This window comes from Scleropages formosus, chromosome 18 (assembly GCF_900964775.1).
Source record: "Scleropages formosus chromosome 18, fSclFor1.1, whole genome shotgun sequence".
In the NCBI taxonomy this organism is placed as follows: Eukaryota; Metazoa; Chordata; class Actinopteri; order Osteoglossiformes; family Osteoglossidae; genus Scleropages; species Scleropages formosus.
Window position 1 is genome coordinate 12,489,060 of NC_041823.1, and position 13,442 is coordinate 12,502,501.

Sequence of the window (13,442 nt, forward strand, 5' to 3'; positions counted from 1 at the left end):
TCAGCATTGGTCAGTTCACAGCTTCCTCTGTTTGCTAGTGTGAGTGGCTGCCACAGAGGTGGTGTGTAAGAACTTGCTCAATGTTTGTGCGGTGTTTAGATGCCTGTGCTCCCAGGCAGGCAGAATGATGCGTGGGTGTTTATCCACACATTTTACTCCCTCTGTTTGGATCAGACCCCTTACACTATGGGCTGCAGCCGGCTGTCAATTCTGGCTCCTGCAACTGGAATGATCATTAAACTGGCATGAACTCAGAGGCTCCTGTTCATTATGAACACCCGGACAGAGCTCCAGGTGTAATCTTATCAAAGCCGTGAGGCAGATTTCTCATCAATAATGCATATTGTACTGCAATAACGTCTGCTGTCATTAAACTCCTGTACGTCTGCGATTAGACAGGTGTCTCAGAAGCTTTTAATAGTCCATTAGGTTCCTTGGGGTATGAGAATAAAGATTTCCATTCTCTCTGTTTATCATTGTATCGGACCGTATCTTTCGGACAGGGTTGTCCATTATTCATTATTGGCGCTAATAGTTCTGAGCGTTCTACACAGACTCCGCTAATGCAGCTTGGGGTCATGATCCATATGTGTTTCATTTATTTCATACTTACAAGGCCTGTGAACTGTTGAACTGAAATACATGTGCATATATACATACGGTACTATTTTCCAAGTGGCTGTCAATGTAGCGTTTGCTCAGAAATTGTAATACGTCACCTACCAATTGTTACTTCATTATCACTCATTTAATGCTAGTAGTGCATTATATTTATCAGTTACTGGACATATTAAGTAATAATATTACAGTAATGAGTTAAACCTGATATTGATGACAGGTTTCCTAAAATTACTGATCTGACCTGATCAGTTGCGGTTTCTTGAGTTCTGCTTTCCATGTTTCCACTTGAAGAACTAGAGGGTGAATAAGAGCTGCAGTGTTGTGTTTCCCTTTACTTGTAGTTCCATTCAGCTGGAAATTCAATGGCTTTCTGTTGCAGAGTGAATACCCACTCAGCTATACTGTGTGTATTTTCCAGGGTGAGTAAACGCGAAGGAACTCTTGTGGTTTTTTTAGGCTCTGAGCAGTACTCTTGGGCTGCTTCCCCTGCTCTCACAGCGATTATATCTGTACTTTTATTATGCTGCCGCTACAATCACGGATCATTCAGATTGCAAACAGCAATGCTTCTGCTGTCTTTCGGAGCGCTCTCGCAGCGTGGAAGACATGGACGCCGCTGAAACTGATTTAACTGAACTTTTCTCCCTTTGTCTCATTGAAGGAAGTGCAATAAGAGCAGTGTAACAGGAGGACTGTGCTCTGGAATAGTGTATGCTGATTTCTTAGTGCGATGTGTGAAATTGTACCTGTGAATACAAGTACGTGTTCGTTTCCGTGTTTACAAACCCCTGTATATCCTGTAATATGACTGATTTTTTTTATCTCTTTGTAGAATTAAAGGCTAGAGATGAGTGGATGTTGGAGAATGCACAGTGCCTAGGGTGTCAATGCATTTTTCATTGGACTACCTGTCAGCACGTGGGCATAGTCCTCTGACCCCGCCAGCACACCCTCCACCCCCGATCTTTAGCTGCCACCCGCCAAACAACAGTTAAGGCATTACACGAAGCAGAAGAGTTTGGCCTTTCCCTTCCTCTGTGTCTACTGTCCATTCAAACGGAAAAAACACACTGAGAGTCAGAGTGCAGAAACAGTTTCCGTCTGGTTCTGTCACGTGTCTCTGCGCGTGTGTGTGTTCGCGTGAGAGCAAAAGGACAAAAAATGACTGCCCCAATTACAGTGTCGGTGTCACACAGGCATTGCAGTCTCAACGTACCATCCCATGCCTTTGACTCCTGTCCTCAGTGGGAGAGCTGAGCTGAGCGAGCGTTGGGTGTGTGCACACAAAGCAGTGAGAAGGGTGGAAAGCAGATGAATAAATGATGGCTGAGGCCGATGGAGGCAGCTGGTCCCTGTTGGCTTCTAAAGAGGGGATTTACTGTGGGGGCGGGGAATGGGGGGAGGGAATGGAGCTGCGTTTAGGTTCAGTTCGGCCTCTGTTTACGCGAGTGTGTATCCCTAATTCCAGAAAGAAGTGTCTTCTTCGGTGCATGTTGGTAAGCCGAACATGGCTTTAATCATCCTGTTCCACCTCCTTGCATAAAGATATTCTCAGGCCTCCTGTTTAGAATTTGTTTGTGCTTAAAATGTTGATAATGGACTCTGGATTAATCTTGTTAAATGTTGGCTTTACACCTCAACTGACACAGTGCAGCATAGTCCTGTACAACATAGTGTCTTTCTTCACTTTTCCGTTTTTCACACTGAAAAGGGGTGTTTGAATATCATACTGCTCAGTTTGTTCCAGAAAGTGTAGCTCTCACAAGCACTGCTTTCTTTTGTATTATTTACTTTTTCCCCATTTGCTGACATACCCTCACAGCAGCAGCCCTATGAAAGCATGTTTTTGCCACCGGTAGGAGTCTGAGCGCCGTGTTGGCGCGGTGCCCCTCCGCCGGCCGGATGGCATTCGATGCCGAAAGTGACACTGACACCTTGCCGCCGTGGTTAACCTGTCATGTGCCCGTGGTGCTCCTGCTTGTTGGTCGCAGGAGATTGAGATCTAGACAGAGCCGAGCTCGCGGCCCAGAGGAGATCCTGCCCATCCATGCCGAGTGCAAGCCTCGTGTTCCAAGGGGGATGAGCTCTTTCATCAAACTGTCCTGTTTTTGTCTTTGTGGCCTGCAGCAGAAGGAACTTTGTTTTTTTAGCAGCTCCCTGCGACTCTTATTCAAAACCCTTTGTTCCTTAAAATAACTTTCAGTCTAAATACTGCTGGCTAATAATAGGACTTGGGTGTCGAGAGATTCAAATGCTTTAATACAGGTACTCTACAGTAGGTACACTTGCAGGTTTAAAATTACTTAACATCTTGCTAAATATACTGTGGCTACTATATACGTGGAGAGGAGTCAAAATGATACAGCTGCAATGAATCTGGTATGTTCTTGGCTGGAGCCGCCAAAGTACCGCAGCTGCATTGTGAATTTTAAAATGTGAATTGTCTTTTGGGTGTCAGCGGTCAGCGAAGTCTCTCATGCTAAGAGTGTGTTGCTGCAATGTTTGAAATGTCTTGCCTGTGTTTTGAATCACTCAGCTGCCACACAGACTGGGGCACTGTGCATTGATTTTGCCGCTGTAGTTCTGAGGTTTCGGAATCACCTGGGGGGCCAAGGGGCAACAGTGCTGTGCTGTTGCTTAGCCATTCCCCACCCACACGTTTCCTTCAAACCCCTCGACCAATAACCTCCCACTCCGTCAGACTAACATCAACAACACATGACATTTAAAGCCTACATGCTGGGATGAAACAGAGTAACGTTTCCATTTGTACCCCATAAACACCGTTGAGGATGGTGTGCACTGCTGCTGCATATCACAGCAGGTGTACTGTTTGTCTGTGCCCAAAACAAGTTGATTTTGTGGAGATTTCTTTATCAAGTGTTTCCCATCTGTCTGCTGGATTTGGTAAAAATCACAGGAGCCTGAGAAATAGCAGCAAGTCACCTGAGACTCTGTGACACTCAAAGGCTCAAGGTTTGAGGTGACCTCACTGCTGTCTGCTGGTCCCAAGAAACAGTCCAAACAAAGGGGGCCTGACATAGCAGTAGGGATGCCGGAGAAATATAATTATCTCTGAGGCATCTGCCCAAGTTGTGTTTCACGATGTGCAGGTCTGATTTCATTATCACTGTGAGCTGATTGCAGAAGATCTTCTCAGAAACCCTTGGTCAGTGTCGGTTAACTAACAATCTTCTGACCTTGATGTGCAGGCTACTGTGGGTCATTCCCTGCTGTGCTCCAGAAACCTGGGTGTGTTGAGGTTGGTGATCATCTGCATAGGATTATAGCATACTGTGAATTAATACTCAAGTAAAGGTTGGTGTAAAGATCAGAGGGAAACTGAACGATGACATGCATGTGTTTTGATATCACTCAGCAGTGATGGCTGTTCTCTGAAATGAGATGTTGTTATCTGGGGTACGAGGGTTGTGGGGCTGTGGGACAGTTGCACAGTGTTGCACTTTTTTTGCTAACTACCGCCCCACTATGTTGCATCTGGCTCTAAGAATTTTGGTTATTGTTGTCTGTTGTGTTATCACTACTACCAGTTTCATCTTTCATTAACGAATTCTTTACTTCTCATGAAGAAGGCATTTTAATTCCTTTGTGAATTTTATATATTGCATGAAGTTTGTAAATTTTGTTTTTATGAAATTTTAATTTATTATGTTAGAACAGCATTGCATTCAGGTTGCATGACTAACCATGAGGCTTCTTACATCACATCCTGAACTAACAACAGACTTCAGTCATGTTCAGTTCAGTTGTCCCTTGAACCTTCTGACTTCCTCATATTAGTATGTGTTCCTGACCCAGAAAAAGTCTTGAGACTTTTCTATCATCTCCTTAATTTAATTTCATAGCGGATGCTTTTATTTAGAATGGCTTCATGGTACATTCCTTAAAAATTAAGGCTTTTTAAAACCATAAATTTATTGAAATGATTGACGTCCGGTGCCTCGCTCAATAATACTGAATGTAATAGCGCGTGAAGAAATTTTAGTACACATTTTTAAATATATTATACTTCCTATGAGTTAACCTTTTAGTCACTGCTCAGCTTATTGCTCAGCTTATTATTACCTTCAAAGACACATGACAACATGGTCTGGTATGGTTGTATGCTTTAGTTCCCCTTTGCTTTGCTCTAAAGCTTAAATATGGCACATACAGGAATCTCTGTACCAATATGTAAATTAGAGAATGTCTGCATCATTGCACCTTTCTTTTTTCACCCTTTTTATGTTGTTAGTCAAGAAATTTGCATTTCATAAGACTTGCAATGTCTGCTACTTAATTGTGATCACAGTGTATACATCCTCCTGAGACCTCCTGAGAGGATTTCTACACTCACCCCTACATTTGGTGTCAGCAAAATGTAGTTAAAGCACTGAATGTTCTCTATAAGGTGCATTAGGACTCAGCATTGTAGTATGAGTAGTTGGGAGGTAACTTTAAAATATATGTTCTCTAGAGTGGACAAAACTGGATGGCTGGGTTTTGTATGATCTGTACGGCACATTCTTGTTTCAAGTGCAGTGCTGATATGTATGAAGTTCTGTATTTCATAGTGACAGTAAAATAGCATACTTTGAAATGTTGCTCATTACTGTGCTACTTGGTTTCCACATACTTGGCAATAGGTGAGACACACTTATGTCAAGATCTCTTTCCCATAATGAGTGAGACACACCCAGGGCAGGCTTTGCATGCCTTTCTAGCACAATGTTCCTCCAGATTGGCCTCATATAGTATTCTTACTCCATTTGTCCAGGGTAATCCAGAGTGTCCAGAGGCAGGGAAATATGACCTGGGAGGAAGATTTCTGCTGAAGTCACACCTCTCCTGTGAGATGAGCTTGGAGGGGTAGACCTCCTCCATGGCCCAGAAGATGCCGTCACCATCCCGCAGCAACAGCAGTGGATCTTCCAAGCATGGCAGCCGACAGGTAGTGTTGTGCAGCTGACACCTGAAATCGTTCGGCCAGCAGGTGACATCATGGCACGCACAGACACCACGCAAGTTGTAATTATAGCCGTTCACTGATAGGAGACATTGCGAAAGCTACCGATATCACCTCTGAACCTATAGGACATACTAAACAAGGTAGCATCTGAATGAAAACATCAGGTTAACATCTTACACCTACTCTTTAGCTGATACCTTTGTCCGAGGTAACTTGGAATGTTACGTCATCAACTCTACAATGGTTTCACACATTTACACAGCACGGTTTTGTTACTGTATTGATGCAGGGTGAGTACCTGGTACTAGAGTAGCAGTAGGGTTCAGACTAGCAACCTTCAGATTAAATAAAGATAGCCTTAACTGCTGTGTCATATGCTAATGATTCCTGACTGTGTACCACCTTATATTGCTTACCACTTCACTACGCAGTAAATGGGAATAATGCCATCTAGGTTTTCTTCTGAATGGCTGTGTAGTCAGACCTGTTACAAACACTGCAAACACCCTGGCGAATCCCAGACACGTACTTATAAACACACAGTCCAGTGCTTCATTCATGCCGCTCACTGCCGAACGCTTCACAAAGTCCAGAACCTGCAGCCACAGAAATGTTGCATTAATCGTTAGCTTTCTTGTCCTTTTGAAAGATCATTTGCAACAGCCTGTTGCTGCCAGTATTGCTTCATGCATTACCCCACAGAGCATGTCTGTAAATGACCACACGATGACCACGGAAACTCCAAAAATTTGAAACCCAAAGGATATTAAAGTCAAAAGTCATTGAAAACATAGTTACTGTGTGGTTCTCACAAAGACCCTTGGTGTCAGGAACAGGTGGATATAAATAATTTTGCTGAATAAGAGAACATCCCTGGTTGCATGTCATGATCGCTGCTGGGGTGGTGCTGAACAGGGATGATGAAACCTCATGAGGGATGTGGACCTTCCTTACGCTGAGCCCAGTGACCTGGTTATGAGGCTGCAGAGCTCTAATCTCATCATCAAGTGTCATAAAGCTGATTACCCTGAGTTGCAAAGTGTTTTTACGTGACGTCTGTTATACGCGCGCACGGTGGCACTGCAAGTGTGTCTGCGTTCTGTAATGTAGTCCTCAGGATGTGATGCCAAATGGAGAAATTAAAAGTTGATTTGAACCAGAGGATGCCGTTACATGTTTTGCGGTGCCGCAATGACCAGCGTTGGGGAATCAGTGTTGTGTTACATTGTGGTGAGGGGTCAGCCAGCGAATGTGCGAGTCTCCTTCACATTCACCACACAATATCCATCAAGGTCTTCAGCGTGCATTTCTTAATTTCTTGAAAAAAAAAGTCCTTCGTGTTTGACATTCATGTCAAATGCTATCCCTACACTGGTACATTTTCTACGTTTCTGAGTTTAGCCCCTGGCATCCAGACAGAAGGGAGGGCGTGTTCTTCATGTCTTATGTCTCCCTTTTCATTTGCCCTCCAGGTATAAACTGTTATTTTTAGACACAGACCCCTCCCTCGTCCCCCAGCGCTCAGACTGTGTCCCAGTTCTTAAGGGAGAAAAGCAGAAACAGAAGACAAAATCACACAGCACTGTTCAGGAAGGATGGACTACAGAGTGAAGGACTTCACAGGAGCTCCTCTAGACAGGAGAGCATCTGAACAAACATCAGATAGTCACAGCCTGTATGCATTATAAAGGGGTGAGGAGTTCATACAGTACATATTTTAATCGGCATAATACTAAGTAGGTATATATGATTGGCTTTGTTTTAGGATGGGGACCTATGGGGACACACAGTTGGAGTGTGAATGTAAAGTGTATGGAATATGGAATATGGTATATGGTATATGCCAAACCCCTGCTCTTTGATCCTAGAATAAAGGAAAGATGTGAGAAGGACAGGACACTGAAAACAAGTTTCCTGAGTATGAGGGATGGAAGAAGATTAGTTCTGACTGGCACTATGCCTTACAATCAGGTCTCTCCATGAGGGCCGTGGGAGATGGGTGAGTACAGGGCTCTGGAAAACAGGGTAAGAGGAGAATGAATGTCAAGACTGAGCGTAGCACATTTTTCCAGTTCACAGCATCTCTGAACAAATGGCTCCACAGCCTTCACGGGAGCAAGGGATAACTTGGGAGATTCCTTTCAATGCCTGTCATTCACTGACGGCAGCTTAGACATTCTGGCTTTCACAGCACTATTTCGAAACAGAACGCGATGAGCCCCGACACCACCCAGATGATTCTTCCAAAGAGTGAGCACAGCCATAATCCGCCTCATACCCGCCAGGATACCGTAAACCCTTTAAAATAGCAGATGGCTTCTCAGCTATGATGTTCATTACTGAAAAATGAAGAAAAAGTGCCCATTTTCCAAGAATGATACAGAGCACATTACAAGTAAAATAGAACCTAACTGAAGACAGAAAGCATAAAATATAGGCTATGCAATCGCAATCAAGAGCTATGGACAAACTGAGACCGACACTTAAGCACCTTTTGCTTTATGTATTGAAAATTATTCTGCAAAACGTGCTTTTGAAAATTATACTATGTAAAGTTATGTTTTGTTAAACAACCATTTGCACATTGTCATTTGATTCACTGACCAATGCTCACGTATACAGTATAATACAAAAGTATTTGCCAAAATGGGGGGTGCGGTGGCGCAGTGGGTTGGACCGCAGTCCTGCTCTCCGGTGGGTCTGGGGTTCGAGTCCCGCTTGGGGTGCCTTGCGACGGACTGGCGTCCCGTCCTGGGTGTGTCCCCTCCCCCTCCGGCCTTACGCCCTGTGTTGCCGGGTAGGCTCCGGTTCCCCGTGACCCTGTATGGGACAAGCGGTTCTGAATATGTGTGTGTGTGTGTATTTGCCAAAATGTGTACGTCTGGTGAATGTTGACTACACTGTGTAGGGTGGATCACTGAATGGTTGATGCACTGAACAACCTGGTCGATAGAACAAAGTATGTTTAATTCAGAAATCACTGTAAATGATTGAGGAATAAAAAGTTAAGGTTTTAAAAGACAGATGTGGTGAGGATAATAGCAGTGCCTACATACTGGGGTCATGGAATAGCTGAATGCTGCAGAGGTAAGAGGTGGTGTGTGCCATAACTCGTCATTGCTATGTGCGTGCGTCTCTGCAGGACAGCTGGGAGATTGTGGAGGGTCTCCGTGGGGGGATCAGTAATGTCCAGGAGCCCCAGAAGCAGGAGGGCTTCCTGCTGAAGAGGAGGAAATGGCCCATGAAGGGCTGGCACAAGGTGAGCTCCTCTTTGCACCTTGAGAACCATGGTGTGAGTCTCACTCTCCCTTCCCAAACACTAGAAAGAAGAAAACGACACACAAATACATGTAGCAGTGGTTAAAGGTGGACACTGAAATAATAGTCACAACAGCTTAAGGGTCAAAAATGGCAAGTGGAATTGTGTTTTCGATGATTGTCGTAATACTTAACCCCATTGGTTCTATTCCCATGTTGTCCTCCAATATTACTTTCTCATAAAGGGTTACTCTCTCATGAGAAGCTGTTTGACTTGTAATTGCAATTCTCATTTTAACTCTGTTAGCTGGTAATCCACAGCCTAATTGGAATAAGTGCATTTGGCACCTTTTACACACCAGGGACGTCTGCCGTTTTAAAAGTTTACCCTTGAGAGCGAGGTAGGCAGAACCCAGCTATTAGCAGCAGTTTCACAAAACAGGGTGGCACGCACGGTGACTTCACTGGTGGGAGTCAGAACTGGTTTCCAATTGACAAACATGTCCTCCTTATTTCTGCAGAGATACTTCCTGCTGGACAAGGGCATCCTGAAGTATGCCAAGTCTGGAGCTGATGTGAGTGCATGGGGACTGTACTACAGTAGCTTCTGAGCACATGTGTCATAGTTCCCCCTTTATCACTCCATAGTGATACAACAAGATGATGCTTGTGGTCTGCTGTAGGCATAGGGGACTTTTGTATTTGGTCGCACAGCATTGAAAGATGGTCTTCCATTTAATCTGTAGAGTTGATTTTGATTTTGGAGAGGAATGAGATGCTTTTTTCCCCTCATTGATTGAAAACTTGCATATTTGTGTATCATGCAGATAAAGTATAAAAGACATCTAGTCTCCCTTCTTCCCAGATTGAGAAAGGCAAGCTGCATGGGTGCATTGACGTGGGGCTCTCTGTCATGGCTATTAAGAAGAAAGCGAAATGCATCGACCTCGATGCAGAGGAGAACATCTATCATTTGAAGGTGAAGCCCTTAACAGACTCTTACACATCTGTCAGGAATACAGTGGGCGACACAGGTGATTTTCAGATCACAGCTTCCACAGCTGAATGTGTGTCAACGCTGACCTACAAACAACCGGTTTGAAGGAATACCAAAAACAGAAGGTATCTGGAAAAGAGAAGCAAACAGAACCCTGAACGAGCCACCATTTTGGTTTCTCTGTCAGCACTGACATCACGATTCCTTATGTGCGTGTAGATGAAGACCCAGGAGCTCTTCGATGAATGGGTCTCTAAGTTGCGTCACCACCGGCTGTTCCGGCAGAACGAGATTGCCATGTACCCCCATGAGAAACCTCTGTTATACTCCCACTTTCCGCCAGTCTCTCCGATCCTGCAAGAGAGTGCCTCCATGAGGAAGGTAAGATCCCTGATGGTGATTCTCTGCAGAGCTAAGCTGTTCCTACAGTATATCAGAATCTAGGCTAAAGGAGTTGGCTCCATTCTTTCTCGTAAAGAATTTTCCTCAGCATTTTCAGCAATCACGTAATATGTGCTTCCTTTCCAGTATGACTTGCTTTTGTAATCGTTTTGAAACGTTTCCTTTGGGTGTTGAGAGAGGCCAGAGTTTTGTCTTTTTCCGTTGTCCTAGTGCTCTACCTTGACCAGGCAGTCGTCCGTCCACCCCCCGGGAAGCTTCCCCGTGACTTTCACTAGCCAGGCCAAGGTGGCTGCATGGCTGCAGTCCTCAGACGACATGGACAAATGCACTAAAGGTAGCTTCCCGGATACACCAACTGCTCGCGGTGACGGTGTGCGGATCCCACAAGCCGCTTACATCACTCCCACCCCTCCACCTCCCGCAGAGCTCTCAGTGTGTGAATCCTACCTCCTGGATCTCCAACATCTGCTGAAGAGCATGGAGGTTCTCCACCGCACGTACTCGGCCCCAGCAATCAGCGCCCTGCAGGTGCACATGCCCCTGAACCTCGTGGACCGCAAGGAAACCGGTCCCCAAATCCTCCTGCAAGCCTTCATTTTGGGGGTAGAAGGGGAGCACTTACACTTTCAAGAATAAAGAACAATTTTGAAGTGTAATTTTTAAATCCGGCACATTTTTGTAAATGCTGAACTTCAACATAGAAGCTGGGCTTATTTATTCTTGTTGTTCTACTGAAGAAAAGAAAAAATATTTCTCATGATACTGTCTTGATTGTCGCTCCTTGGCAGCTGTGCACTGTTTGGCTGTGCTTTCTGCTAAAGTCAGTGGTATTTTACTGCTGCCCTTACTGTGATCTCTCACTGTGACTTTCTGCAAACAGACATCTTAGAAAATGTACCCTTTTTCAGCCCAGACATTAGAGAGCGTAACTCAGTGTTTGTACTGATTTGACGCTAAAGCTCCTTTTCCGGGGCCGCGCCTACTCTCTGTTCCCCGTAGGCCTGCACGTTTGACAGTCCAAAAAAAGAGAAGAGGTTACCCAGGAAGTGGCGCTCCAAGAACTATGGGAAAGAAACCAAAACAACCCTGCAGGTACAAGCTTTTCAGCAGAGCCATTTGTGGTATGATATGAGGCTGGTTCTTTCTTTACTACGGTGTGTTTCGGCATACAGTTTGGACACCTCGAGCGCACTGTAACTATAATGGATAGTGTACCACTGTGTGAGTCGCAGGACCATCATTAGACTGTGGTCACCTGCCTTTTCTTCTACTGTTTGTTTGACTTGTCAGTGCAGTGCTGTGCAGTTATGTCACTTTCAGCTGCTGTGGTTTCCCACTTGTTGTGTAACTTTTGTAAGAGGAGTTTTTGATGAGCGTCCTGCGCATGTGACACAGTGGCTCCTTTGCGTTCGTTCCGCTGCACCAGGTTCCAAGCTGCATTTCCTCTGGGTCCGTCCGCCTGCACGCCTCAAACCCGAATCTCTCCACCGTGGAGCTGGGGAATGACAAGGCCTATCCAGAGCCTCTGGACTCACCTTCGGACGTGTCCAAGCTACAGGGGGATTTCTGTCGAGTGGCAGAAAACTGTGAGTCCTGAAGTTTCCTCAACCCTACAAGAATTAAACACTCTGATGATGTTTTTTCTCCAGAGTTTTTGCATGTCTTATTTGTAGCAGTTTTTTTTTTTTTTTAACTTCAACACTACAGCATTCATGATTTACATTACTATTTGCATTTATTTATGTCACAGATGCTTTTCCAAAGCATACATCACACACACACACACACGTATCCCTCTGTAGAAGTCAGTCTAACAGAAAGTGTAAAGGTGATTGTGAAAGATGATGTGATGTCACTTTATAGAGCAGCTGCGAGGTCAGGAAAGGACTGGATAAAAAGACATATTTCGAGACCCTTCGTGGATTTAGGAAGGGATTCAGCAGTTTTGAGGCCACATCCGAGCCAAAACCAAGAACCTATGGACCTTTGATTTTTGACCTCTCAGCCCGAGGTGGAGGAGTGTAGAGCTCTTTCTTTATTTTTCAATTAATCTAGTGGAAGGCAGTCCTTCAGGAGGATGTATTTCAGCTCTTTATTGTCCAAGATATTGTTTTTGAATGACACCATAGACGGGCATTAAGGGGCTAAGGACATAAACTTGAATCCAGAAGGTTGCGCATTCAAAACCCTGCTTCTGCCGTTATAACCCTGATCACAATACTTACGCTGAATTACTTCAATAACAATACTCTGTTCTCTAAATGGGTCAAATACTTGAAACAGTTTTAAATGAAAGGGCCACTACATCAAACTTAGAATTTTAGTTTACTTCTACACACGTAGCATGTTATGGGGATCCTGGATGTATAACAGAGATGTGGTGTTCTTACAGCTTCAGAATTCTGGATGTGCATATAGTCAGAAATAAGTGCTGTGGCAGAGGAGGGAGCTGTGTGCATGAACCTCTAACCCAATGAGCCTCCCATGAAAGCAGAGAATTCTGCATGTAGAGATGCACTGATGTGCATTAAGTCCTACTCAGGAAACGGATGTGTCTCCCATGAATAGTGTGCATTCTTCTAGATCAGATTTGCAGGACTTCCATTAATCAGTCTGATTTGATCCGGTGCATTATCCTTTGCAGTTGTATTCAAATGGAAGACTTTGCGCAGTGCATTAGGGGAAAAAATGCCGCAGCAAAATTATAAGATTATGTCTTTGTATGATTTCACTGCAGTACATACTAAAAATGGTGTGGAAACCAAGAGAAGAAAATGTTCCCTTTCTTATATCCAAAGTCAATTCCAGTTTAAATTCATATATAAAATCTTTCCTGAAACATTCTCCAAACTGTTCTTTGATGTTCTCTGTACTGGCCACATATGTTCTGTATGTACTGGCATAATTCTTCATTTCCTAGAACAGACTTATTATTTTGTTTCTGTTACTCACTTAGGTTTTTTAGGTAGGAATTAAGCTTTTACTGTTTGGGTGCATCCCACTAACTATGGCATAAATCTTAATTTAGTCCATGTATTGATTTTGTGTTTAAAGTGCTGTGTTCAGCTGACATGATTTATTTCATTACAGTTTTGTTAAACCTTAATTACCCTGTATGCCTATGACTTACTGCAAGGTTCATTTATCAAGCCTTACAAAAACTGTCTCTAAATATGGAGTTTATGCTTTGTGGTT

At 44.1% G+C, this 13,442-nt stretch overlaps 1 protein-coding gene across 3 annotated transcripts in view; it reads left to right on the plus strand.

The window, feature by feature from the left end:
• Positions 1 to 13,442, plus strand: part of osbpl3b (oxysterol binding protein-like 3b) — a 41,155-nt gene that overhangs the window by 12,635 nt on the left and 15,078 nt on the right. For 2 of the 3 annotated variants that reach the window (XM_018740712.2, XM_029259933.1), the window contains exons 2-10: positions 5,399 to 5,572; positions 8,733 to 8,849; positions 9,370 to 9,423; positions 9,714 to 9,827; positions 10,065 to 10,226; positions 10,458 to 10,581; positions 10,672 to 10,775; positions 11,247 to 11,339; positions 11,674 to 11,833. In XM_018740712.2, coding sequence (XP_018596228.1) covers positions 5,504 to 5,572; positions 8,733 to 8,849; positions 9,370 to 9,423; positions 9,714 to 9,827; positions 10,065 to 10,226; positions 10,458 to 10,581; positions 10,672 to 10,775; positions 11,247 to 11,339; positions 11,674 to 11,833 — 997 coding nt within the window. In that variant the 5' untranslated portion in view covers positions 5,399 to 5,503. Of the gene's footprint in view, positions 1 to 5,398; positions 5,573 to 7,452; positions 7,590 to 8,732; positions 8,850 to 9,369; positions 9,424 to 9,713; positions 9,828 to 10,064; positions 10,227 to 10,457; positions 10,582 to 10,671; positions 10,776 to 11,246; positions 11,340 to 11,673; positions 11,834 to 13,442 lie in introns of those variants that run through there. The other variant, XM_029259934.1, reaches the window with a different exon arrangement.